General features: G+C 50.8%; 12 protein-coding genes across 12 annotated transcripts; 5 read left to right on the forward strand and 7 right to left on the reverse strand.

Annotated features, from left to right (window-relative positions):
• Positions 1 to 2,552: 2,552 nt before the first annotated feature.
• On the reverse strand, positions 2,553 to 4,271 carry N7484_010101 (uncharacterized protein; the record flags this gene model as incomplete). Its single annotated transcript, XM_057120488.1, has 2 exons — positions 2,553 to 4,132; positions 4,193 to 4,271. The coding sequence occupies 2 exons, from the start codon at positions 4,269 to 4,271 to the stop codon at positions 2,553 to 2,555; spliced, it is 1,659 nt and encodes a 552-aa protein (XP_056970043.1).
• A 242-nt stretch (positions 4,272 to 4,513) lies between these two features.
• N7484_010102 (DNA-directed RNA polymerase core subunit RPO26) lies at positions 4,514 to 5,259 on the forward strand (the record flags this gene model as incomplete). The annotated part of the gene is made up of 4 exons (XM_057120489.1): positions 4,514 to 4,551; positions 4,685 to 4,969; positions 5,053 to 5,172; positions 5,226 to 5,259. 4 exons carry the CDS (start codon positions 4,514 to 4,516, stop codon positions 5,257 to 5,259), a joined length of 477 nt encoding a protein of 158 aa, XP_056970044.1.
• An 822-nt stretch (positions 5,260 to 6,081) lies between these two features.
• On the forward strand, positions 6,082 to 7,463 carry N7484_010103 (MCT family MFS transporter; the record flags this gene model as incomplete). Its single annotated transcript, XM_057120490.1, has 2 exons — positions 6,082 to 6,272; positions 6,335 to 7,463. 2 exons carry the CDS (start codon positions 6,082 to 6,084, stop codon positions 7,461 to 7,463), a joined length of 1,320 nt encoding a protein of 439 aa, XP_056970045.1.
• Positions 7,464 to 7,930: 467 nt separating this feature from the next.
• Positions 7,931 to 8,615, reverse strand: N7484_010104 (peptide alpha-N-acetyltransferase complex B subunit NAT3; the record flags this gene model as incomplete). The annotated part of the gene is made up of 3 exons (XM_057120491.1): positions 7,931 to 8,102; positions 8,158 to 8,389; positions 8,447 to 8,615. The coding sequence occupies 3 exons, from the start codon at positions 8,613 to 8,615 to the stop codon at positions 7,931 to 7,933; spliced, it is 573 nt and encodes a 190-aa protein (XP_056970046.1).
• Positions 8,616 to 9,065: 450 nt separating this feature from the next.
• On the forward strand, positions 9,066 to 10,368 carry N7484_010105 (uncharacterized protein; the record flags this gene model as incomplete). Its single annotated transcript, XM_057120492.1, has 2 exons — positions 9,066 to 9,748; positions 9,804 to 10,368. The coding sequence occupies 2 exons, from the start codon at positions 9,066 to 9,068 to the stop codon at positions 10,366 to 10,368; spliced, it is 1,248 nt and encodes a 415-aa protein (XP_056970047.1).
• A 641-nt stretch (positions 10,369 to 11,009) lies between these two features.
• N7484_010106 (zinc-binding alcohol dehydrogenase family protein) lies at positions 11,010 to 12,062 on the reverse strand (the record flags this gene model as incomplete). The annotated part of the gene is made up of 1 exon (XM_057120493.1): positions 11,010 to 12,062. One exon carries the CDS (start codon positions 12,060 to 12,062, stop codon positions 11,010 to 11,012), a length of 1,053 nt encoding a protein of 350 aa, XP_056970048.1.
• A 910-nt stretch (positions 12,063 to 12,972) lies between these two features.
• On the reverse strand, positions 12,973 to 16,056 carry tif32 (putative eukaryotic translation initiation factor 3 subunit EifCa; the record flags this gene model as incomplete). Its single annotated transcript, XM_057120494.1, has 2 exons — positions 15,956 to 16,056; positions 12,973 to 15,879 (listed from the first exon to the last, which is right to left on the reverse strand). Exons 1-2 carry the CDS (start codon positions 15,995 to 15,997, stop codon positions 12,973 to 12,975), a joined length of 2,949 nt encoding a protein of 982 aa, XP_056970049.1. The 5' UTR covers positions 15,998 to 16,056.
• An 847-nt stretch (positions 16,057 to 16,903) lies between these two features.
• N7484_010108 (guanine nucleotide-binding protein subunit gamma) lies at positions 16,904 to 17,322 on the forward strand (the record flags this gene model as incomplete). Its single annotated transcript, XM_057120495.1, has 3 exons — positions 16,904 to 17,055; positions 17,137 to 17,194; positions 17,257 to 17,322. The coding sequence occupies 3 exons, from the start codon at positions 16,904 to 16,906 to the stop codon at positions 17,320 to 17,322; spliced, it is 276 nt and encodes a 91-aa protein (XP_056970050.1).
• Positions 17,323 to 18,294: 972 nt separating this feature from the next.
• N7484_010109 (Rdx family protein) lies at positions 18,295 to 19,119 on the forward strand (the record flags this gene model as incomplete). Its single annotated transcript, XM_057120496.1, has 3 exons — positions 18,295 to 18,459; positions 18,665 to 18,848; positions 18,950 to 19,119. The coding sequence occupies 3 exons, from the start codon at positions 18,295 to 18,297 to the stop codon at positions 19,117 to 19,119; spliced, it is 519 nt and encodes a 172-aa protein (XP_056970051.1).
• Positions 19,120 to 19,922: 803 nt separating this feature from the next.
• Positions 19,923 to 22,202, reverse strand: pdeB (3',5'-cyclic-nucleotide phosphodiesterase PDE2; the record flags this gene model as incomplete). Its single annotated transcript, XM_057120497.1, has 1 exon — positions 19,923 to 22,202. The coding sequence occupies one exon, from the start codon at positions 22,200 to 22,202 to the stop codon at positions 19,923 to 19,925; it is 2,280 nt and encodes a 759-aa protein (XP_056970052.1).
• Positions 22,203 to 22,240: 38 nt separating this feature from the next.
• Positions 22,241 to 22,970, reverse strand: N7484_010111 (uncharacterized protein; the record flags this gene model as incomplete). Its single annotated transcript, XM_057120498.1, has 2 exons — positions 22,241 to 22,719; positions 22,787 to 22,970. 2 exons carry the CDS (start codon positions 22,968 to 22,970, stop codon positions 22,241 to 22,243), a joined length of 663 nt encoding a protein of 220 aa, XP_056970053.1.
• A 1,361-nt stretch (positions 22,971 to 24,331) lies between these two features.
• On the reverse strand, positions 24,332 to 25,658 carry N7484_010112 (NAD(P)H-quinone oxidoreductase; the record flags this gene model as incomplete). Its single annotated transcript, XM_057120499.1, has 4 exons — positions 24,332 to 24,955; positions 25,016 to 25,107; positions 25,187 to 25,453; positions 25,637 to 25,658. 4 exons carry the CDS (start codon positions 25,656 to 25,658, stop codon positions 24,332 to 24,334), a joined length of 1,005 nt encoding a protein of 334 aa, XP_056970054.1.
• Between the last annotated feature and the right edge of the window lie 396 nt (positions 25,659 to 26,054).

A 26,054-nucleotide genomic window follows, 5' to 3' on the forward strand; every position in this document is an offset into this window, starting at 1 on the left:
ATGACGAGGATTCCATGGTCAAATCTAAGTGCCTAAAAGAGGCTAGAGCACTATGTGGGACGAACCGGACAAGTTACGTGTTGCTTATGTGCTACCTAATTGATAGTGAAAAAAAAAGAAATGGCAAGTCCAATAAGAACGGTACAAACGTCTTGGGCGCCTGCGTCATCCCGGACCCTCTTAGGTACGTGTGATCGGCGGTGGAGAGTGAGTCCTTTGTCTCACCTAAAATAGCACAGAACTATATGTAATCATATATCTGTTTCACTTGTCCAAAGTTCGAATATATTGTACCTTAGATTATTTTCATGCCACCAGAGTACGCCGGTCATCTTGCCACTTTTACCCCGTGACTGTGTCAGCGGGATACTTTTCTGCCGGGCCGCGTACCTAGATCTACACCGCTCTCACCATTAATTTGAATGGGACCTACAGCAGAGAAAAACAAAGGACTAATCTCATATGCATGATCTGCCTACCCAACTCAAATTGCATTTGTAATTTTGAATCCTTGGATAATCCGGTTTCTGTGCCAATGTCCTTGCCCAGAGCCATGCCCAGAGCCTTGGGCTGTGGCGGTTCAATGCATACGTAACCCTCTCCTGCTCGGCAGATTTAGGCGTCCCCCAGTTCTCAGCCACAGGGCACCTGAACCCTTTTTAACTCCTTTTGGTCGCAAGCGATGCTTGGCAAGGACCAATGACATTCGGAAAGAATCGGCCCACCGATGGCCATGGTTGATATTCCAATATTGGGCTAATCGTCAATCATGCACTGTTGTGCTGGCAAACAGTGGCGGTGCATATATCGACACCGTTCAACAGATCAAGGGTTCATGATTAAGCAGGTCAAACAGGGGGTGAACCTGGGCATTCAGGGTCAATCCCCGCAACTCACTTATAGCGCCACGTTCACCCGTTCTAGTTAGCTTGGCCGATATGACGGCCGCTTAATACTATTTCTATCCAATCTAGCCGAGCCACCACGGGGTCGTCATGCCAATAAGTGGGCCACGATGCTTTGTCTCCTGGATCAGAGTTAGATTTGAAGAGTACGTACGGAGTAGTGTAAAGCTGGATTTTTTCCCTTGATTTATTGGACTAGATTGTGCAAATGCTTAGTGTCGAGTCCATCACCTATCATGAATCTACCTAGCGTGCATGGCCTGAGTCGGCATACCTTATCCCGAAGGTTACATCGGAATTGATACTATTCGTTATGTGAAGCATTGACGAAGATCCCGTCTTCTAAGACCATCACGACAATCACGGCGATCAAGACGTTTGCTTGTTTCGAGCTAGAGTTCAATCTTGTTAGGGACAATCTATGACCCTGCCCCTGTGGCCAGTCCGAGATGGGATATCAACGCGGCCATGCATCAATGCCGACATACAAAGGCACGATGATCTGAGATAAATATCTCCCGATGGGGTCTATGTATGAACACACGGCCCATGATATCCAGGAATATTGCTTCACGGGTACTTGCACCTAAAAGCTTACTGGGATCAACGGCTTTGAATCTCCCCCAGACATCAACAATCCTCTAGCTCAGTTGTGCAAGGAACGAGGCTGTGATCTCAACGACGACACGGCGTTTTATGCAGAGAACTGAGATCTACTAAAGCTGTTTGTCTAGGCAGCCGAGTGACTTGCTCTTGCTCGCGGCTTTCCTGCAGTCCATCCTTTCACCGACATTGACCGCCTATTCACTGTCTACGGCGTGGATCTTGCTAATGCAACCCATATTCTGTTTTGCAAGTTCTTGGCTAGTATGCGTCTTCCCGACGATAGCACCTACCCAGCCCGCGACAAGATGCATTCGCATTTACCACCAAAATACCCCCTACCGGAACTTATACCAAGATGCTAAACATCACGACGGCAAATAACGTTATTCTATCAACGACAAAGTCAACAGTCCCTGGCTCGGGATAACAACTCTAAATCGTGGACCTCCACCTGAAAATTTGGAATGGGGATTACGGGGCGAGGGGGGGGGGGAGGATATACCTGGACCCGAAGAAGCCTTTCCTGAGACATCGCAATGGACTTTCTGATTTTATTAATGACATGGATGATAAGCTTCTCGACTTGCTCTCACAGTCTCCAAGTTTGCTGTGTCCCTTGAGCCTCAAGGTTCTAAGATTTATCCTCTTCTCAACGACGACGAGCTTGCGGTTCTATTGGGTTGGCATGATTTGAATGAATGAAAAAAGCTTGTTTAAAACGAAATTGCTCGTGAGACGTTACGTGACGGAGAAGTTGACCTTCTATTTGACGGCATGTCTTCGCAACTAACTCGAAGTTTGTGCTAACATCCGTTAATGCAGACGTGTTCCCTATCAATAGTCTTGATTCTCGTGTCAGATATGAAAAAAGAAAAACAATTACTTGAAAGCAAAAAATGATAAAGCTACGAATTCATTTTGCACTACCTGTAGATCAGAACACGCAGAAATTGCTCGAAAAAAATTTCAAAGACAAGAAAAATAGTATATTCACGCTGGAAATATCGTAACGGCGTAAGTATCAAAATTTAGGCATTTGCTTCAGCTCTCCATAAGATGGTAAGCCAGAACAGGGTCGATCAATGCCATGTCGTTGTGGTTGGGTATCATAGGATCGGCATCATGATTGACACCTGAAGGATATGCGTCTTGCATCATAATATCAGATTCTGGACCTGACTGCGAAGGTAGAGCCGAGGTATTATGGGACTGGAAAGCAGTCTCCTGGCCAGCAGTCGACTCATGTGAGAAGCCCATATTGGCATCATCAAACTCGAGCCCATAAATTCCAAGTGAGTTCCCTCCAGGGCCAGACTGGTCTCCTAGCAAAGCACGCTGCATGAAAAGGCCTTGAACTTCGTCTTCAGAACAGCCATGCTTGGCAGTCATATGCACCCACAAGTCATAGTCACGGTGAAATCGGTGTTCGCAGGAATCATAGATACAAGCAATGTGTCGACCGGACTCCTCAACATAGCCTTGGCCAGTTAGTGCTGCCAAGGTGGAGATTTGATTGTTGATACAGGCTTTCTTGCCGAGACCAAGTCGTTCGCGCCGCTCTGCTTTGGCATTTTGGAAGCCCAGATGTGCCGTGCGAATATGTTCTTCAAGCGCCAGTTTACTTCCGTATCTCTTCCCACAGCCAATCCCGTCCCAGCCGGTGACTTTCTTCGAGGCCGACAGGTCGGTTTCGCCACAGCCGAATCGCTTCTCTCCTTCGTGCACAGTTCGAACATGAACAGTCAAATTGCCCTTCTTGGTGAAACTGCGATTGCACCCAGGAAATGCGCAGTCAAAGACCTTCCTGTCCTCGAGGCTCGCATCTCCGTGAGCGACTTCAAGATGGCGTCGTAGCTCTCGTGAGGTTGAACAGACAATAGGGCAGTGGGGACATTTGGGGGGATGAACAGTCCGAATATGTTCTTGTAGGACAGCATATGTCGGGAAATAAAGGGTAGCATTCTCCGGGTCCTGCAGATTCTCCGCGCACTCAGCGCAGCTGAATCTCTTCTCGGCATGAACTCTGCTCTGGTGCGATCGGAGGTGGCCTGCAGTTTCAAACGCCATTTGGCATTTTTGGCCAGTAGTTTCATCAATATGTGTGCAAGGAAAGGGTTTTTGGTGCAAATGCACCGTCAGAACGTGTTTTTGTAGGGTCGAATGTTTTCGGAATGTCTCCTCGCAGGGTGGGTATTCAGTGCAGCGGTATTTGTCGCTTCCATCGTGTGCAGCAATATGGCGACGAAGACGAGAGCCTGTCACAAAACTCTTGTCGCAGCCGGGTCGCGGACACACATAGTCCCGAGTCCCGGTATGGGCACTCTTGATGTGGTGGTTGAGATGAGAGGCTCGTAGGAAGGTCTTGTCGCAGTCGTCAAAGGTACACCCAAAGATTCGTTCATTGTTGTGGGACCGAATATGTTCCTGGAGCCGAGCAGGGCGATTGAAAGCCTTATCACAGCCCTCGAATGGGCAGCGATGGGTCTTAAGTTCAGATGGGTATCGAGAGGATGTGGTGGAGAATGGTGTTGCTGGAGTATCATTCATGTCATCGCTGGCAAGACTAGGAGTTGCTGGAGCCGAGTATTCCATATCAGAATGGGCTTCTTCGTAAATCGGATCTTTAGAAATCAGTCAGTATGCTTAGATTGGGCTCGCAAGGCCGCATAGTGACGGCTCACCATCGCTGGGCAAATCACTCATGTGGTGTCGTTTTGATGACGACACCACATCGCCAGAGGCCTTTCGCTTTGAGGCCATGATTTAATGTCCTCTGAGAAGATGGCATTCGCCAGAAAAGCGAAAGTTGCAAGTTAGAAAAAGTTGCCCTGACGTGAATTAAAAATATTTTGCCGCAGTCAAAAAGGCGGTCAGGACGAAGACGGATTAGCGTGGTGGAAGATTTTCCGCTTTTTTGCATTCACGAGTTCAACAACTTCGGTCCCGCGCTCTGGGTTTCTCTCTCCTTGGTTCCCTCGGTCTTCATTTACAGCGAACACATAATGTCTGACTACGGCGGCGACGACCACGAGCCCGAGGCGTAAGCTCCCCAATGGCGATAATGAGGTCGGCGCATGAAAAGCTTGAAGGTCCTTGCAGATCTAGAGCTCGCGCATCCTGACCACACTGCTACCGTGATGATAAGCTATTCTAACATCCGATTTCTTATACAGCTACGACTACGAGCCCCATGAGGAGGTCTTCGATGATGCTGAGCCCGAGGATTTTCTTGACAACGAGGGTCTCGAGGGTGACGATGGTGTTGAAGGAGAATCGTACCAGCCGGCCGTGAACGGCGAAAACGTCGTCGTCTCCGGTGATCCAAACTCTGGACAATCGGCCAAGGTGATGGAACAGTCACGCGAGAAGAAGGTCCCCAATGACCAGCGCACCACCACCCCATACCTCACCAAATACGAGCGCGCCCGTGTGCTGGGCACCCGCGCTCTGCAGATTAGGTGGGTAACCTTTGGGAACGGATTGCGCACGCGCAACTGAATTTGATGATTTAATTGAGACGATTGACTGACGACTGGCGTAGTATGAACGCCCCTGTGCTCGTTGACCTTGAGGGTGAAACCGATCCCCTGCAGATCGCTATGAAGGAATTGAACCAAAAGAAGATCCCTCTGATCGTGCGGCGGTACTTGCCTGACGGATGGTAAGGGAACCTTCGGATAAATGACAATTGAATTGCAGACTAACATCATATAGGTATGAGGATTGGACTTGCGAGGAACTCCTGTAGGCAGGTCATCATTCATCCTTCTGGATATTGGGGGGGTTTCATCTTTCTGCTTTTGGGTGGATTTCAGCATAGCGTTCGGAGTTTGGGATATTGAAACCGCGGCTCCAAAAGAAAAAAAATTAGGCGTGAACAACTTTGGAAACATCCATGGACACGATCCAACTGTACATGAATTTAGACAGACCAAAAAAAATAATGACGGTTTCTGCAGTAATGCCCGACATGTAAATTGAGTCATGAAATGCATGAGAGCAGCGATTATGTAGCATGGACTTACGTACTTGCATACTTGGGTAACTATACTTCGCCACGTGAGTTTATCTCCGGGATCAAATCCTCCCCGAAGTCCCACTTTTACGCCCCTAATTGGAGAGCCGGGGAACTTGTTTACTCGCAGTTATCCAGGCACATAAGCGCACAGGGCCGTTCTTGGCCCCTCGCCTGGGTAATCGGCACGGCTCCCTGTAATCTTTATTGGCCGCCCTCTACTCGACATCCCACCGCTACTCAGACGTTTGATACACATGGCTCGCCTTCAAGGAGTCCAGTGGATGCTGGTGGATGCCTGTGGGCCCGCCGTACCCTAATTGCGGCTTAAGATTCGGTCTCTTCCGCCAGAGCTTTTACCAAGGCCCCGCTTGCTCGGCCTTTGGTCGTGGTTTATAATCAAACCAAAATTTTCTCTTTTTTCCTTCGGGATGGAGATAATTGACCCCAGTCTGTCTGTACTCCACCGTGCCCCGTGCTTTCGGCCCTCGAGTGCTTCCTTTTCCACTCGAGATTTTGTTCAGTCTGTTCGCTGCGAGCGCGCGAACTTCAAAGATGGGTTCGACTAATCTGGAAGTAGAGCAAAAGGTCCTCGCCGATGCTCCTGTGGCCGCAGACGAGGAAAATATAAACGGCTCTGCGACTGAGTCACCGACTGAGACTCCGAAAGATGAGTTCAAATTCGACCAGGGCCTTGTCGCATGGCTCCAGGTCCTTGGGTCCTTCTTCCTCTTCTTTAATTCATGGTAAGCAATGCGCCCGAAATCCACGTACAGTAAAAAATGCGCTAACACTATATTTCGCACAGGGGTGTGATTAACACATGGGGTGCTTATCAAACATACTATGAATCGAATATACTTTCCGGAACATCGTCGTCTACCATTGCCTGGATTGGCTCTCTCCAGTCGTTCCTTCTGATGCTCGTCGGAGTCATCACCGGCCCACTGTTCGATGCGGGCTATTTCCGAGTATTAATCGGTGGCGCCAATATCATGCTTCCCTTTGGTCTCATGATGACCAGTCTTGCCACCAAATACTGGCAATTAATTCTTGCACAAGGTGTTGTCGTTGGTATTGCAGCAGGATGTCTGTTCGTGCCATCGGTGGCCCTCTTACCGCAGTATTTTCGAGAAAAGAGAGGTTTCGCCAACGGCCTGGCCGCCAGCGGTAGCAGTATTGGCGGTGTCGTATACCCCATCATGTTCGACCAGTTGGAAAAGAAGGTTGGCTTTGCTTGGGCCACCCGGGCCATCGGTTTTCTCACTTTTGGAACCATTTTCATCTCGTTCAGCATCATGCGCATTCGTATTCCACCCAGAGAGAAGCGCAAGCTGTACCAGCTTTCCGCTTTCAAAGATCCGGGTTACTGCATCTTCTGTGCCGCCATGTTCCTGGGCTTCCTCGGATTCTACAACTTCCTCTTCTACGTCCAGTCTTACGCCATTGACACAGGTATCGTGGATGAAAACCTAGGATTTTATCTACTGTCCATGCTGAACGCAGCCTCAACCTTTGGCCGTATTGGACCGAATTTCATTGCTGACCATACTGGTCCACTGAACATGCTCACCCCGGCGGTGACCATCACTTCAATCCTGGCCTTTGTTTGGATCCGCGTACACACGGTTCCCGGTATCATCATCCTTTCCGTCTTTTATGGTTTCTTCTCTGGTGGATTTGTGTCGATGCCCCCGGTTGTCATGGCGTATATGACTCCTGATGTGCGTGATCTCGGCACTCGTCTTGGTCAAGTCTTTGCCGTTACCTCGATCGGTCTACTGATCGGTACTCCCATTGGTGGCGCTATTCTTAGCAGCACTGGTGGTTACCTCGGCGTGCAGCTCTTTACAGCCTGCTGCCTTATTTCCTCTGCGGTCCTTATGGCGACCCTGAGATTGGTGCGGTCAGGCCCACACTTGATTGCCAAGACTTGATCTTATCAACTGGCCCCTGTCACTCCATACTCTAATCTCATGGTGACCAAAGGGATACGTATGCATTGCGTTGCAAGTTTTCAGGCGTTCATGCTCCAGTTCAATGGCCATCACATGAGATCATTGTTAAAAGTTTCGCATATAGAGGGCGTTTTAATTTGGGCTGAGGAAAAAATTAGCCTCTTCATTCCCAACGCTATAAAGGCAGATTATTATTATAAGAATCAAAAGATAATAGAATTACGAATGAAGACAGATTTAATTCGTCCTATACAGTCATGTGGGTGCACCTGCATGTAATGCACAAGAAACTCCTTTATATATGGATAATGCTAAAGACAAAGAAATCCCCGGCGGTTTGTTCCTATTATGTGATTCCGGGTGTATTTTATGGGCTGCAAATACTGGCGTAACCCTTGTATGGAAGATAACACATCATACACTTGGGTTGCTCAACGTTGTCGGTTTTATGAAACATCTTCGGGGTAGACATGGAAATCTTGACCATTGTCGCGCACATGTTCCAATTTTTTGTCCCGACTGCATGGCTTACGCATGTCGAAGGCATCCTCTCCAGTATCCGACATGCCGCTTGGATCATCGCTGTAGTAATTAAGGACTCGTCGGAATACCGAGTACCTGTAGGGCAACATATTAGCACGTGACGTACTATTCGCCGCAAGTCTATACTTACCCCATTCCTTTGTACATATCTATGGCCACTTTATTACCTGCGCGAACATATAAGTCCACAAACCAGGCATTGTTGATGTCGGAGCCACTCTCCAACTGCTCGGTCAACCGGCTCGCATAGCCTAGTCGGCGCCAGGCTGGCGCAACGGTCAACACTGTGATGTGGCCGTGCCACGGAGTGTAGTGCTCGGACTGTAGCATGGAATCGGGTTGCTTCTCGAGTTTGCCCATGACTATGATATTTGGTTAATTTCAAAGTGCCAATTCCAACTGAAACTCCAATTACTCACTGTAGCCAACAACGCCGGCATCGCGATCTTTCACCGCGCTAAATAGCGACGGCCACTTTGTAAGGTAGTTGAGGTAAAAGCCGAGATCGTAGTTCTCTGTCAACGGGTCGAGGTTTGTCAAGTTCAAGGACAAGAGGTCCAGCGGAGTCATGCGAGTAATCGCGCTCATCTTGAATCAGCCACCAAACATAGTATCGAGGGGAAAGAATGTGGGGTTGGTTGATTTCAGTTGGAACGTCTTTTTTCTGCCTAGGCGGTGGCTCCACATGAGCAACAGGAACGGACTTTTTGGTGTTTCACTGCCTCCTACAGCTACAAAACTTGCGGACTAAGCTGGTCTACGTCGGTCCTTGCTTTCTGCTTCTTGTGCTGGTTTGCTGATGTACTTTGCATGGGCCATGACGCTATAGACTTTGCATTCCGAGACATCCTTTGGCATTGAAACAACAACTGCCCATCACCGCCCCGGGACCCCAATACTGTGTGTTGTTGGTCTACTTCTTTCTTTGATTCTTATTTTCTTTAACGACCGGGACTCTTCATTCTTTTTTATCCCGAAAGAATACATATATCTTATATCTTTCGTTTTACTTGGAGACTCAGAGCTCCTGTCCCTCCGATGCCCCTCCCTCCGTCTCCCCTGAAACTGGCTCACCGCTACCCCTCCAACATGGACGACTCTCCAATATCTCCAGGGGCCCCAGGAGTCAACGTCTTTGCCCCTGAAAGCCCCACGGAGCCTCAAACACCCCGACTCTCGGCACCACATTCCCCGGTCACATCGCGCCAAAACATGAACGGCATGAATGGGTCCCATCGGGAGTCGGTAGATTTCTCTGCTGACGCAGGCGGCGGTGGGCTGGGGAACCTTGCCGATGAATTAGCAGACGCATGGGAACAGGAGGAAGATGGGTATGGATATGCTTCCGGGCAGGAAAACACGGCGGGGTCCCAACAAACGGATCAGAGCGACGGCGAAGACGCATATCTACAGTCTGTTCGCGACATGCGCTCCCAATCACCGACAGACTCCCCGGCCAGAAACAAACTACGAGCCACCCAGATTCGACAGCACCGGCGGCAAGAGTCCCAGTATGATGGCTCGGACTATGGCAATGATTCAGATCTGGAGGAGGCGGCCGATCTCTCCCCCGCATTGGAAATCCAGATGGCAGATATTGAGAGCCTTGCGCGGCGGGGTATCGAGAACAATGGCAGCGAGAACGACCATGTCATTCAAAGGACAGTAGAGTCGCTCAGAGATCTAGGTGGACAGAGTGGAATTGAGAACAGTGCCATGCGGTATGGGCTCCTAAATGACAGTGGCTTCAAAGTTACAGAATCTAATTATTTCCAGGTTGATCACTGCCCACTCCTCTATTACATCTCACCTCACTCACCAAACCCGTATTCTGCAATCCCTCATCCACCCACTTCTATTTTCACCGTTTCCTCTCCTCTCCGACGACGCCATTGACTCACTTATGCCTCTGATTGACGAAGGCCTCTTGCCCAATCTCCCCTATCCTTTCCCCGAACAAATCCATCGGAACTCTAGACCAAATACTCCATCACAAACATCCGCCCTCAACCCGCTTGTGTCTCTCCAAGCTCTCATTTCGCAAACTTCAGACATTACCCACTCCCTCCGCGGTCTAAGCGACACCCTCTATGAATCCCGCCAGCTGACTTCCACCGCGTCCCGTCGACTACGGTCCGCACGGGAACTCGTTTCCGATATCCGGCGCGAGGAAGAAAGCCGAGAGGAGGGTTCACGGTGGATTGAAGTAGGCGAGTGGGATCGTCGACTTCAAGATCGCGAAGCTGGGAAGGAGTGTCGAGACGTTGTCAGTGGCTTTGAAGCTGTCTGCGGCGCATGGCGTGAGAAGCTATTTGGAGCTGCTGAGGTTGCTGCCGCATAACCCTAACATGGCACCTTTACCGTTTTGTTTTTAGAATGGCCTGGAATATTCTTCAGACTGCCACTAGATTGTTTTGAAGCTTATGCTTTGGATTTATCCTTCTTCTTGTCAGATATCCACTTGATCCTTTTCTTATGTTTCTCATCTTGTCCAATCCTAGATGGTTTGTTTATATCCCTGATTGTTAATCAATTGATCTGCACATAGCTCAGCACTAATTGATATCAATCCTTTAATGTATTGAATTATCATAATTGAGTCTTGAAACAGATACTCGTTCCATCCCACGCGATCTTTGTCCGTCACCCACTGCTTGTTCCTATCGTTCTCTGTATTCTTTCCTATTGCGTTTTAGTCCATCGTGATTTGTGAGTACCCACTTGCAACTTTCTTGAAGAAGGTGGATGGCAGTAGTTGAGGGATTAAGAACTTCCTGGGATTAGGACGGATGTACACATGAACAACCCCGCCTTCCTAATGATAGACCAAAGGTTATTTTATGCTTTAAACCTTGAAACTTAATCATTTTAAATCAATGATCGATTTCCTTAAGGCCAGATATAGTCCTTATGAGGACTCAGCCTGAGAACTGAGAACCGAGAACCGAGAGGAAAGACAAGATAATGGCAGGGTAAGCTCATCTAACTCGGTTCTGCAAGAACAACCACCTTCTTTGCAGACACCCCCTTCTTCAACACATCATAACCCTCTTGAATCCCCTTCAGCCCCCTCGTTTCCATAATCAAAGGCTCCGGCAAAGCATGATATTTTCCTGCCTCTAATGCCTTAGGTAAGAACTCCCGCCATAACTCTAGAATAACATTCTGGTTATCCCCAAAAAGCATCTTCGCACGCACACCATCCGGAACCACACCCTCTTGCAATGGCATCGTGGTCACAACAAACACATCAGACTTCATCAGCCTCGCAACCTCCAAAACAGGACCCAAAGATGCCCCAAATCCAGCTGCTTGGAATATCCCCACACAATCCGAGCGCGCATCCAGCTCACGGACAATTTCTGACACAACATCCGGGGCAGTATAATCAAAGACCATATCCACACCAAGCTTTTTCAAGCCTTCAAAGTTCCTCGGCGATGCAGTAGTCAGAACGGTCAGACCACTCGCAACCGCTAATTGAATAGCATTACTTCCAACAGAAGAACTTCCACCCCAAATGAGCACAGACTTCTTCCCTTCCCCCTTATCCTGATCTATAACTCCAGAGGAAGAATTGCCAGACGCCGGAATTGCCAGCCCGAAATACTCCTTGCTCACAAGGGCATAAGCAGCTGTCGAGAACCCTAATGGCAAAACAACACCCTGCTCAAACAACATCGAATCTGGAATCCGGCACATCAAGTCCGATTCCACGACGACGTACTCCTGGAATCCACCCATAGCCGGTCCCTTCGTTGCACCCTGCGCGAATCCGATTACGCGGTCGTTGACTGCGAATTTGGTTGCGTTCCCTAGTGCTACTATCGTGCCGGCGATGTCCTCGCCTAGGATAACAGGATAGCTGACAAAGGCCATCACGGTGTCTTGGAGGATGTGGTCCGCTGGGTTTATGGCCCATGCGTGAACTTTTATCAGGGCTTGGGTGGGTGTGAGGGCTTCCTGGTAAGGGGTCCTTTTGATTTCGAGGGGGGTGTGGCATCTTAGTTGCCAGGCGCCGTGATTTGAGGGCATCTTTGGAATTGGTATTCGAATCGAATTTATTGGAATATGTAGGATAGTGCGGTTGAATTACTGGGATTAAGTGTTTTGCGTGAAGTAGAGAGGTTATATAGTTGGAAAAGGCATAAAAACTGCCAGGGAATCCGGCAAGCTTTACCTCCGTTGTAATGGCGTTTATGTCCGACAGTGCCTTATCTATTGGGTGCCTTGTTCACTTTGTAAGAAAGCGAATGATGTGTATCTTCGCGGTTCCATTGCAAGGCTCCATTTGTGAAGGGCTGCATAAATAAATTGTTCTACATAAAGACTAGCCCTAACGGGATTAAAGCCGCTAAGTCCGAATGTTTGCGCGTAATCGCCGCTATAATCCCCGCCAGCATAAAGCATCAGTGTTTAAGAGAATTTTACGGAGTAAGGTGGATGTGTACGTAAGATGTCAAAGTCTAGAGATGATTTCAATCCTATTCACTGGATCCCGACCAATTCGGGACCAAAAGCATGGAGCAGAGCATGATATTGGCATCACGGATGACAAGATGATCCGAAGGGATAAAGGAAATTAAACTGGGGAACGCGGAAAAACAATCGAGAAGACCAAGGGGCCCGAACAGAGCCACATAATGGCCGATGATACAGGGGTCATTGCGAGAAGGGGGTTCGTGAAAAAACATGCGCCGGATATAGAAATGAAAAAAAACATCCGATGCCACTTTTTGATGCCCTCCCTAAAGTTGTAGGTGAAAAGAAGAAAGTAGAGTCATCCACCTGTGAAGCCGCTTATTGCTGCTGCTTCCACTTGGGCACCCAACGGCCACCGCTGGGCTTGGCCTCCTCAGGCTTGGCAGCCGGGGGAGCAGAACCCTGAGCAGAGGGCTCACGCGCGTGACGGGGCGTCCAGCGCTCGGAGGGGGCATCACGGGGCTCACGGGGGGGGAGGGGCGGATCCAGAGCCAGCGGAGGCTCCGGCACGGAGGTGAGGGGGGACATATCCACCCTTGCGGGCGGGGGGCTCCTCCCGGGAGGGGGCAGGAGCGGGGGCATCCGCAGAGTCCCCACGGGCAGCCAAACGGTCTCTCCAACCAGATCCACCACTAGGACGAGCAAGGTTGAGACGGGGGGCAGTGCGCTCAGCGGATTCGTAGGAAGAACCACCAGTCCGGCGAGCAGCTAGGCGGGCCTCGGCCTCCTCCTCGCGTTGCTTTTGGCGAGCAGCAATCTCGTCGAGCTTGCCACGCTCCTCGTCGCGACGAATCTTCTCCTCTGCAAGGGCACGACGACGCTCCTCGTCGCGGGCAGCACGCTCCTGCTCCTCGCGCTGAGCACGCTCTTCCTCCTCCTTGCGGCGGGCCTCCTCCTCCTCGCGCTCCTGCTTCTCGCGACGGCGGCGGTCCTGGACCTCCTTGATACGCTGCTTCTTCTTGGCCTCGAACTCGCGCTCGGCGGCCTTGCGACGCTTCTCGAACTCCTCGTGGCGCTTCTCCGAAACCTCCTTGCGGAAGTTGCTGAAAGCGGGAACCAGGCGACCCAGACGGTGCTTGAGGGCAACAGCCTCGGCGTGCTTCTGCTTGGCCTCCTTGAGGGTCTCGGCCTTCTGGGCCTCGTAAAGCTCCAAATCGTGCTTCTTCTGGGCCTCGTAGTCGGCAGGAATGTGCTTCATCTCCTCGCGACGGAAGGCACGCTCCAAGTGGTCGATACGCTTGGCGGTAGTGCGAACACGGTCGTTCAACTCGTTCTTCTCCTTCTCCAACTGAGCGAGCTTGATGGCACGCAGACGGTTTCCATCCAGCTCATCCATATCGAATTCGCTGATATCGATGCCCTTGACGCCGGTCTTGAGCTCCTCGAGCTGCTTCTTCAGCTCCTCTTGGCGGATGCGGTCCTGCTCATCCTTGATACGCTTGCGCTCACGCTCAAGCTGCTCATCGGCCAAACGCTTCTTCTCGGCATCTTGCAGCTGCTGAGTGCGGATACGCTTGCGAGTCTCCTCCTCACGCTGCTTGCGGTTAAGGGCGTCGGTGGCAGCCTCCTTCTTCTTGTCGATGATAACACGACGAGCCAGGGTCTCCTCGTGCTCCTTAGCAGTACCAGCCAAGGCGCGGGCCTGAGCGGCCTGCTTGGCCTGCAGACGAGCCTCGTTGTAGGAGGGATCAACGTACATGCAAGTGGTGTGCAGGGTCTTGGCCAGGCGGGAAAGCTGGAAGCGGGCAATCTCGGCGGGAGTGTGCTGGAGACGTTGAACGGAGGCGACATCGGACTCGGCAGAGCCGGCGCCACTGCCAGCGTGCATGGCCTTGGAAGAAGAAAAGACGTCGGAGTCGAAGGTAAGGACACCAGAGATGTGGTCCACGCGGATGGCAAGATCACCCTTCTTGCAACCATTCATGATGAACTTCTCGATCATGGCGGGGGTGATCTGGAAGGGGTCGGGGAACTGGGCGAGCTCGTAGACGAACTTGAGCTCCACGGACTCGTAGACCTGGGACAGCTGCTGGAACAGGCGGGTAAGAATGACCTGCTGGAGAGGCACGACGTACTTCTCCATCTCAGGATCGGCACCAATCTGCTTCAGGATAGGAGTGATCTTCTTGCAGATGGAGAGAGGGTGGAAGTCGACTTCAAGGATGTTGTACAGGTCACGAATCTCGGGGCGGACACGCTTGAGGAGACCCTTGTTCAGGGCATCACGGAACAGCACGGAACGAGTGGGAGGCTGGGCCATACCAAGCAAGTTGGTGAGGCGAGTGTTCTTGTTCTTGCGAGCCTCATCCACGTCGACCAGGGCACCGCGGGAGCGGGTAGTGCTGATGACAGGAATGGACAGAGCAGAAAGGAGCACGAAAGAAGCGGCCTTGGTGACCTCGGGCTCGGTGACGGAGGGGTTCTCCTTCTTGGTGCTCTGGCCGGTAGCCAAGGCCACGGTCGAGAGACGGAGCAAGTTGTAGTAACGGTTCCAGGCGGCAGCGTGGAAGAGGTAGTTCTCGCTGACGAGGAAAATGCGAGCCAACTTCTCGTAGTAGTTGGCCATCATGACGTTCTTAGCTGGGCGCTTGCTCAGGTTAAGCAGGGTGTGAATATCCTCAATGCTGCGGAAAGCCTCCTGCCACAGCTCGAGCTCGACGGCAACGTTAAGCTGCTGGAAGCGGGTGTCCAAGTGACGCTGCAGGGTGTCGGCATCGCTGAGGTTGATGGCGTGCATCTGGGAGGAGTACTTGGCGGCATTCTGGACGTGGTTGCGCAGAAGCTCACACAGACGACGGAACTCGGTCTTGCGGGCGTACTTGAGGCAGAACTGGAAGGCCTGCAGAGCGGTCGACTGATACATAATCTCGAGACGGGCGTTGTTCTTCAGGATCTCGAGGACAGTACGGTAGGTCTCCCACAGGAACTTGAGCCAGGGAGTGACGACGGCGCGGTCGGTGCGGTCCCGGGACTGCTCGCCGGAGACGGTGGCCAGCAGAATGGTCTCGGGGGTCTCGATAGCCTCCAGATCGTCGACATTAGAGGAGGGGGCGGCGGACTCGAGGGAGGACTGGATCTCGTCGGCCTTGGCCTGGGCCTCGGTGACCTTCTGCTCAGCGAGCTCGATGAAGCGCTTCAGGACGACCTCGATGGTGCCAACGTTGGTGTTCTGGGCGATGTTCTTGTACTGGTACAGGCCATCCTTGGCCGCCTTTCCCTTGCGCAGGTCGACAGACAGCTCGACGAAGAGGAGCATAACCGGCTCCAGGGAAGCAATGGGGCTGCTGCGGGTACGCTTGGAGGTGACATGTTCGTGCAGGACGGTCAGGGCAGCGGGGGCCTGACCGACGGCGATGAGTTCCTGGGCCCTCTATTTAAGTTAAGAAGCAAAGTAAGTATCAAATTGAGAACCTTCATATCTTATCGGGTCGATCATGATCACCAACCTTGAGGACATTCTCAGGCTTGATATGCGGTGGTGGCGGCATGATGGATAATCCACCCCTTTGAGGGTTTTCCTGGTTTTTAGGTGTTTTTTGGCGGAAATGAAAATCGTCAAAATCGTCCGGCGTCTCACACACGGGCAGGGGTCCAAGAACCGAATTAAAAGGCTGCCACGCGAAGTCCCGATAGACCTAGAGGGGAAGAAGGGCCTGTTGTGCGTAAACCGAAAATTCGCGGGTGACTGTTCCCACTTGGGACTAAGCGATGGGGCAGTCACGTGAAACCATCCCAATCAATGGGGTCGACACCTTGACACCTTAGGTACCTGTAAGTTCAATAGTTACAGAGCTGTAGTAAACAGCTCAAAAATTAGAGCTTGTGTATTGCATTCATGGGGTCTGGGGGATTGGAAAGCCAGGGAACCATGATATTCTACAACTATTGATTTCACCAGATGTCTTTACATTTCTCATCAATCCCCATCAAATGCACAATGCCGGGGCCGTCTGACTCTTCATTGCCATTAGGACTCCCAGCTGGATGGGTCAGATTTAGTTCCGAAAGTATCGGTACCTGTAGAACTATTGAAGATACCCATGTAATAGTGTGGTCGCAAAGTACCTGTACGGAGCGCGATGAATAAGCCACCCACGGACCGCCCCAGTAACAAATCAAAGCGAAAATAACGGGGAAAATCCCTCTAACACGGATCCAACGACCCTTCAATCCCTTCCTTTGGTCCTGCACCTACTCATTCTCTCTTTTCCTTTCTTTTTTCTTTGTTTCAGGGCGAAAGCGCTTAGATTCGAAATTACCAACTGGACCTTGTGTGGACACTTGGCCCCCCGTACCCAGTTTACCGGTTTCTAAGTTCAAACCCCCTCTGACCCGAAAAACCCCCCTTTCTCTCTCCTTCGCGAACCTCGTCCACCATACATACCCACGCCACAATGCCCGCCTACGAACTGCGATCTGGGGGTGATGTCAAGAACAAGAAGCAGAGTGTTGCCGACTTGAAGTACCGTCGATTGACTGAGCTGAATGCTCGTCTGAAGGAGGATCTGGACCGTCCCCGGGTCAAGGTCTCCGAGGCGGCGCTCTCGTGAGTGATGCCCCCTTTGTCGCATCAAACCACCAATATCCCCTTCCCCCCTCTAACGCTAAATCTCTTTGTTTCTTTCAGCCTTATCTCTTACTGCAACAATACTCGCGACTTCATGGTGCCCTCCGTATGGGGTCAGGTATGCGACCGTGCTCTTTCTTCCCGGGCGCACACGCGCAAATGGCTGACCTTTTCCTCCAGGTCGACAAGCGCGAAGATCCTTACGCTCCTCAGCAGCAAGGAAACGGCTGCTGCACCGTTATGTAATGGTCTTATGACGATATCCTCCCATCGCCACGACACGATTTCTCTGTTTTTGTCCCTTTTTCCCCCAACCTCTTAATCCCCGGATCTACCGCCCCCCTGATGATCGCCTTCCCCCAACTCAACACATCCATTGGAATCACCCAAGGCCGCGATCGCTCACTCACCGGGTGTGGATCAGCGACCCGTGGCCCTTCCTGAAGAAATCGTCTGCTGGCCTTGCACGACCACTTCGACTGCACCGACTTTCTACGGGCAAATCTGTTCCAAGGTTGCTTCTTGGCTCTACTTTTACTCTGGCCGCAGTGACGCGTGACGATGCGCACTGTGTAACCCTGTCTCTTTTATTTTCCTTCTTCTGGACCTTTTCACCATCTACTTCTACTTCTACTTCTACTTTTCGTCTCTTCTACCGCACCATTCCCCTTTATCGCCTCTGTTTTGAAGCCAATTTCCTATGTTTCTGGGTTCCTCAAAATTATTTTCGTCTGCTAGGACAAGAGCCGGTTGCCATTCGTGTATCATAGATTCGATTTGCATCCAATGACCAATACAATACCGTTCTAATTACCACTGTATGCCAGCACATGGCACAGGCCTGTGTATTCAAAATCCATATAGTATACCCTAAAAATAGTTCTTGACGTATTTTAGACCCCAAATTCACTTGAGCCTCATGTAATCATGTATGTCGACTACCATGCATAGCATCAACTCTACAACCCTGCTACTGTCAGGACCCGAGATGCAGCGCAGACCCGCCGAATCAGGCAATCCCGCTGACATCATCCCACCACCGAATTCATCGCTTGATATCATCAAGTATACCAGTCTTCAAGCAGCAGGCGTCAAGAACTTTGATTAGGATCCATTCAAAGTTATTTTTTTCATCAGGGATTTGGTATCCCCAGTCCCTCTTCCTTTTCAACCTGCCAAGCATACCCCACTCGAATACTCAACTTTGATATCATCACCATGACTGAACCAACGGCCACAGTCGAGAAGTCAGCGGCTACAGGAGCTGCTAAGCAGACGAATCCTGCTCCGGATGCTGGACTTACTGCCTTGGAACAAGTGCATGTTCCCCGTATCTCCATCAAGTTCTGTACACAGTGCCGGTGGATGTTGCGGGCTGCTTATGTATGTTCTCCTATCCCCTTCCGTTTTCGTCTCTTGCTCCATTTGAGTTTGATCACGTTGTACTGTTAAGATTGAGTTTTGTGTGTTTTTATGGTGGTTGAGCTTGCCCAGGTGTATTTCTATATATTGATGTGTAGCACGATACATACGCTTGATATGCTTTAGACGCTATTATAAATATAGCCGAGAACTAACGACATGATAGTTTGCCCAAGAACTCCTCTCAACCTTCGGCACAGATCTTGGCGAAGTTGCCCTCGTTCCTATGACAGGCGGAGTCTTCACCGTCACGATCTGGCATGCTGATAAAGAGGCAGTGGTGGATGGGGGAGAAGTGAAGACGCAAGAGATTATTCTTTGGGATCGAAAGAGGGATGGAGGTTTTCCCGGTATGTTATTGTATATTATATGTATACTTATTCTGTTTCATGCGTATACCTATGTGCTTCTCAGCTCCAGGGCTTCTGTGCTAACAGATTTTTCTTTGCAGAGGTCAAGGCTCTCAAGTCTCTTGTAAGGAATGTTATTGCCCCCGAAAGAGATCTTGGGCATACAGACCGGGCCCTGAAGCAGCAGGCGGAGAAGAAAGAGGCGAAGGAAGAGGGAAAGAAGGAAGAGCAGGCAGAAGAGAAGAAAGAGAAATGTGAGGACTGTGTGTGATGCACTCCAGGGCTACTTGAAAAGATACGCAACCTTGAGCCCTCTTATATTTTGAGCACTCAAGGGTTGATACAAGACCTCTAGATAGTTCGTCTACAAGCATGAAAATATTCAGTACAGTATAGACATGTATTGGGAAAGGATAGAAAGAATACAGGTTACTATCTCAGACCCCATAAGCGTAAAAAGGTCCTCAGAACAATCAACGCCACCAGCCCCGGATCCAAGTTCTAAAATGACCACCCAAAATCCAGTTGTAGCCTCCATAAAAGGGGAAAATAAACAAAACAAAATAAAACGTCGAGCATGTCCATGATCATCACATAGAGAAGCGGGTTGCAGGGACCCGATGCAAAGTACAAAGTACCAAGTAGAAGCAAAAATGAAAGCAAAAAGGACCAAAGACAAAAAAGCCGCCAGCGCCGGATCCATATTTTGGAAGACCAACTTTCATTTTTTTTTTCTAAAAAAAAAAAAATGCGCGGTATAAACATCCACTGGGCTTGTCTATGGCTGTGCAGGTGAGACAAGCCCATCGAATTCGCCATCCTGTGTCGGGAAGGGGCCCGACGTGGTCGTGCCAACAATTCCATCATAGATATCATTTGGATCGTAGGAGATAGAAGGGAAAGGAAGACCAAAAGAGTCCAATATATGTGTTGAGATATACCATCACAGCATATAATGGAAGACTCCAGGGTCGAATCGTGAAAATCTGCGCTCATTACAAAATGCACCGTTCATGAGACCATGATCGCATAATACAGCAGGGAAACAACCAGAAAGAACGACGAGAACAGGAATCAGCTCTCGCCATGGACCTCCTGCTGATGATGATTGCGGCGCTTCCAGAATGCAAGACGTAGTCGACTGCGTTTCTTCGGAAGCCGGCGCATTCCATGTCCATTCGGATCGCCGCCGTTTCCCTGAGAATGCTCATTCTTGATACTCTCGCCGGTCGATGTAGACTGGGGGTGGCTTGTAATACCGTTGAGAGCACCGTTATAGTCCTTGCCATCCTCTGATCGGGTGATGCCAGAGCTATGGGCGGGGCTGTAACTGCTACTTTCATGGTCTCCTGAGTGCGAAGCATATGAGGTACTCGGCCTGGTGCTGCTATCATCTGGACCACCAGCTTCGCTCTGAGGAGCACTATCATCCGAAATACGGTGTTTACCCTCGTCGCCGCTGTCCACGGCTAAAAAGCTGGTGGCGTTGGTGGCGGGAGAGATAGGCGTCATATTGTTGCTGTAAGCGCTGATGCTTTGGGTACGTGTACAGCTGTTGCGGTTGGAGCTAGATGGCCCAGAAGTGCGAACGGAAGAGCTGTGGTGTGCGTGGTGCTGGGAGCCCTGCGGGCCCTGGCGGGAGCTGCTCGGTCGTTCAGCAGCAGAATCAGCTGTATTGTCACGCTCGGTGGGCAACGAGACACTGCCATGATTAGATGCCGTATTGGCGTAATACACGGCAGCTAAAACGGCCGGGTCTTCCCGGGCGTTACCTGAGTCTGCAAGCGGAGCCCGGGCCGATTGAGCCCCCGGGGTAGGCCGAGAAAAGTATGAGAAATCCGGCATGGCGTTGGAGGACTTTCGGGACGACATCTCATCAAGGCCAATCGGAGTTCCGGTGATCTCGATTTGCGGACCTGGAGTATCTGGGGATACAACAGGTTCAATGTTGTTCTCGTTGTAAGCACCGTCCTGGATCACCGTCTCTTCTGAAGATCCCGACGGGGGAGATGATTCCAATGGGAGATCACCGGAACTATCCTCTGAATCTGCAAGAGCCCTCACAGTGTCATTAGAGTTGGTTGGTCGGACAGGGCTTGTAGAGCGGGGGGAGACGGCCTCTGAAACCGGGCCCTCTACCGACAGACCCCGCCGCCGCAGCTCATCGTTTGCATGTTGCTGCCACTGGCTTTGATTGTCGCGGATATAATCAGCAGTGAACTGCAGCTGCGGCATAAGATCGGAGACACCCTCGAAAAGCGGAAGCGCAAAGATAGACATGAAGCCAATCTGACCCGTTGCAAGCTTATAAATGTTGCCCAGCTCCGGTGGCCCGCCAAAGAGCGCAGTCTCCATGCCTACTTCCTTTTCCATCTCGCCTTGGTTGGCGAATTCCTCTTGTAGAATCTGAGTCCATTTCTCGGCAACGCCCCAGGGTCGAGCGACGTTACTGATGTCAGCACACTTGATCAAGAGGCCACAAATAAGAGTTTTATACATCTCGACATCCTGTGGTTTCCAGAGGTCGACAGACTTGTCGCTCTCGGAGTATTTCTCCTGCAGAGAGCCCATCCGCTCCATGAACTTTTGATGCACGCCCATATCCGTGGCCAGAATGGAGCTGATCAGCAGCTTTCGGAGTTGCTTGTCCTTGAAAGCAGCAGGCCAGTGGCGGCGAAGGATCTGGGAAAAAGCTGCGCAGTGGAATGCTTCGAGAACGGAGTTGTCGTTGTATAATTGTGCCAAAGGAGCGTTGAGTTTGACAAGGAAAAAGTTGTTGACGCCTGGGTGGCCAACATCATGTCCAATAGCGGATATAAGTAGAGTAAGAGAATCAAAAGGAGAGAGTAAAGTGGCAATCGGAGATTTCTCTTCAACAGACAGGCCAGATCGCCCGTACGGAGGCAAAGCCCCGATTTGAAGCAGGAAAGTAAATACCGATTGCAGCACGTCAATGGCGTGGCGGAAGTTGTGGTAAAGGACAAAGGAGTTGTAGGCTGCACGGCACGCAAGTAGGAATGTCTGGAGTTCACCTGATGTCAAGTACCACTGTTCCAGTCCGGGGAGATTAAAGGCATGTTGAAGCATTTGGCATGCCGCGTAGACCAGTTCATCCTCGGAGAATTCGTGGGCGGAGAAGTTCCACTGGCCTACCTGCTCTTTGATGAAGGCTTCTCGTTCTGGCTTGATATCGAGATCCCGTTCTTGGAATTCATCGACAATCTCCTCAGGATTACAGATGCCCTTCATCAGCTTTGCCACCATTGCCTCTCGTAGGTATGAATACGGTTCTTCGTCATGTACACCCACCCAAGACAACTTGCGTAACTTCTTCCGAGCCAAAAACCGCGACATTTCCTTCTGCGCCGAGCGACGGGTGCGATACGCATGCACTACCAATCCTTGAATGCGGGACCGATCGAGGGGGTGGTCAGGACGTCGATAGCGCCTGCATCGAGGCATCGAGCGATCTGCTTATGTTCCAATGTCACCGGATTCCGAGGTTGCGGGTCGCTCGTTAAATCCGCGGGAGCCTCCGGCTCTGCGCTCGAATCCCGCAGGATGGCGACTGGAATGACCAAGTTGGGACCGTCCTGTACTTGGATGTCGTTCGAAACACCAGAGAGTAGCCCTAGGCCCGCGGCTTCGTCATTGTGGGAGGAAAAGGTAAATGTGCGTTGAATTGAACCGGGCGACGGCGGCCCATTATCCATCCAGGAGGCCCGACTAGCCTTTCGCCGGGCGACATTTAATTCGTCGCCACCAAAATCGATACCAAAGAAGGCAAATATAGGGGTGCAATCGCTGCCTGAACGGTCGCTGAGTTCAGCCAGTTTTGTCGCAAAGGAAGCTCCGCTCTGGCAAAGGTAGACTTAATAGATGTTAGCCGGATTTCCGCCAAGCAACTCGACACACATCTGACAGGGCGGGGAACAAACTCTTCTTGCAGACATCTAGTAATTGTTCTACATCGGCCTGTAGAGCCTCAGGCTCTTCGGGCATGGTAAAAGACGACGCTTCGGAGACGGTCGACGTTGCGATGGAATTCCGGCGCACCCAACGCTCCGACCGAACCCGGTCGTCAATATAGACGCCCGAGCATTCCACACGGTCCACCATCATATTACAGAGATTCGGGAATGTCACCGGCGTCACACGAGCGCAACCAAGAAATCAGAGAAAAGAAAAGTGAAGAGACCCGTCCTAGTCTGTTTTGCATAAGGCTCACCGAACGGGGGAAGAGCGAGTAGGAAAGGGTGAAAAGTTGGGAGAGGATCAAAGAAATGAACAGGTAAATGAAATCGATGTGAGGGGATCACGAGTCAGGGTCGTCGAGTCGCAGGGACGGTAATATAGGAAGGGGGAGGGGAGGGGTGGACGAGAAGGGAAGAGAACGAGCGGCGAGAGAGAGATCGAGGAATTCGATGAAGTCGTATCGGTAAAAGGAGCGACCCAAGGAAAAGAAAACCCTCCTGTTGACAGAAAGAACGACTAGAAGATGACTAGAAGGGCTCTAGAAACCGAACAATGCAGTTGTGTCCTGCAGCAATCCCGAGTCGCGTTGGCGGACTGCACGTTCCGAGACAACCCCCAACGTCAGATTGCGCGCGGTTGTTCAGGGCCGGGGGTGTGCTGCGAAGAGAAAATTGACGCCACAGAGAACGGCACGTGAGTGGTGAAAGGAGGTGAGTTGTAGGAAAGGGAGATTAAGACGACATGATGCGTAAGTGGATCAGGAAAGGGAAAGGGAAAAATGGGGAATGATGAATGGAGAGGGCTTCTTTCCTTCCAGAAGAAACCGGGTCTGGGCGAGCGACCACACAGAAGAGGGGGCGGCACGGGATGATCCCTTCTTCTGGTGCAACCTATATCACGGTATCCCTGCTTCTATCATTTCTGCTTCTATCACTCTCTCGTCTACTGTACAGGGTACATCTACAGTATTGGATACTATTCCATCCCTCATGCCCTCTGTACTTTCCCTCGCTTTCCCCTAAAGCCTCGATCACCGGTGGATCCCACATGACGCCTCGTCTTTATTTGCGGTGATTTTTTTTTTCTAGAAGGCCCACCGTCCCTTAGGTAAGCCCTATCCCGCGGTTTCTACGTCTCCTCATTGGCGAGATCCCTGCAGGATCCCGTCGAGGCTCCGGGGAGTCCGTCGGGCGCTGAAAGAGAGAGATTGCAGGCCATTTCTGCGATCCGATCGGTTCCAAAGTTCCAAAGTTCCAAACTCACTGCTGATCTCATTGACTTCCCCTTTACCGATCTAGTCTTAGTTTCTTTGATCCCTAGGGTTTCATTTTTTTCTTTTTAGCCTTTCGCCTCTTCAAAGCGGGGAAGGCTACCGTTTATGATGATTATGATGCATGGATCATTTTGGGTGGCAAAACCCTGATGCTTGTTCATTTCCTTCTCTGTATCTCCTATAACTAACTTCCCCGTTCTTATGAACTTTGGAACCCTAGGAAATTTGGCTTTGCTCAAATCGTACAGATGATTTTGCCCTTGGTGGTGTTGCTCTCCAGCAATTGGTGGGCTTCCACAATTCGCTCAAAAGGCAGCACCTTTTCCACAAATACCTTGAACGTGCCATCCTCAAATCGGGGCATCGCATGCGACACTAGGGTATCCCTCAGCCTCTGCTGATATTCCACTTCCCGGCTACGCAGGGTACTTCCCTCAACTCGAATTCGCTTGAACAACAAAGGCGCAATGTTCACACCGTCGGGCAATTTGCCTCCACCCATCAGACCCAGCAGCACCACTCGACCATCTCGCGCGGCCACATCCAAGTTACCCTGGAAGTAAGTGGCTCCGATAAAGTCTACGGTCAGGTTAACTCCTGCACCGCCGGTAGCCTTAAGGATCTCGGCGGCCCAATCCTGGGTCTTGTAGTTAAACGCTTTGGTCACTCCCAGCTCCTTCTCCAGGAAGTCGCACTTCTCCTGTGATCCCGCTGTGGCGTAAATTGCTTTGGCGCCCTCAGCCTTAGCGAGCTGAATGCCCGAGATGGAGACAGACGAAGCTCCGGCGTGCCACAGTACAGATTGGCCAGTCTGGAAGTCACCAATCAGGAAGAGAGCCTGCGAAGCAGTAATCCAGGTCTAGTGCAGGCATTAGCAGGGTGCCCAGCTATAATCGTGGGAATACGCGTCAAAACATACCTCTGGAATACCAGCTGCGACTTCCCACGACAGGTGAGCCGGCTTATGAACCAGCATCTTCGTCGACACAACAATGTATTCCGCGTAAGCACCTACCATAATCAACAACCATGTCCCCAGCAGTGAAATAAATAGGGAATCCCCTTTGGAACCCTGGAAAGATTCACATACCGCCATATGCAAGTCCGAAGACCTCATCTCCCGCCTTAAAATCACAAGCTCCATCACCCCCAAGCTCCTCCACAACGCCCGAAAACTCAACACCAAGAGTAGAAGGCGCCTGCGGTGGAAGAGGATACAGTCCCTCCCGCTGCAACAAGTCCATCCGGTTCAGACCGAAAGCCTTAATTTTGACGAGCGCCTGCCCGGGCTCAGGGACAGGCTTGGCGATCTCATCTACGAAGAGGGAGGTGGCGGGGCCTTTGCCGCCTTTCACACCTATACAAGGATCAGCATAGGTCTGTAGATCACGGCAGAACGGCCAAATTTGAGCTCGGTGTGCAATGGAGACATGGCCTGATCTTCTAGACTCTGAATCAAATGGGATTCCATTCAATTCGAATTCGTGTCTCGCATGATGTGTATGATGTAGATGAGGAGGGGTTGAAGTGGGGCACGTACCGATCGCGCGCATCGTCGACATCTTGTGGGAAAGAAAATATGGTATGATGCGGATGTAAGGAGCAGAAGTTGCTTTCGACTTGGAAGCAAGGGATGATGCGGCTTTCTTATAATTGGAACACTTGTCCCCGCTCAAGAGTGTGGAGCTTTTTTCAAGCAAGAATTGATTGCTTGCAAATGCGGTGGATTAAGCTTGCATTTGTCAGCTTGGGGGGATCCACTGTTTCTATGCAGTTAATGCGGTTAACCGGCATCGAGTCTTTCCAACCAATCCTGGATATCTATTAGTCGAACTTTAACATAGCTTCCTATGTACAAACCGTCTCCTACAATGTCTCTACTAGCATCTACGCAATCCCCACAGCAGTATCATAGTATAGCAATGCAATCAATTCTTCTAACCGTGAACAAAGGGGGA

Source organism: Penicillium longicatenatum, assembly GCF_028827895.1.
Source record: "Penicillium longicatenatum strain IBT 33135 chromosome Unknown contig_6_segment0_segment0, whole genome shotgun sequence".
NCBI classification, from domain to species: Eukaryota; Fungi; Ascomycota; class Eurotiomycetes; order Eurotiales; family Aspergillaceae; genus Penicillium; species Penicillium longicatenatum.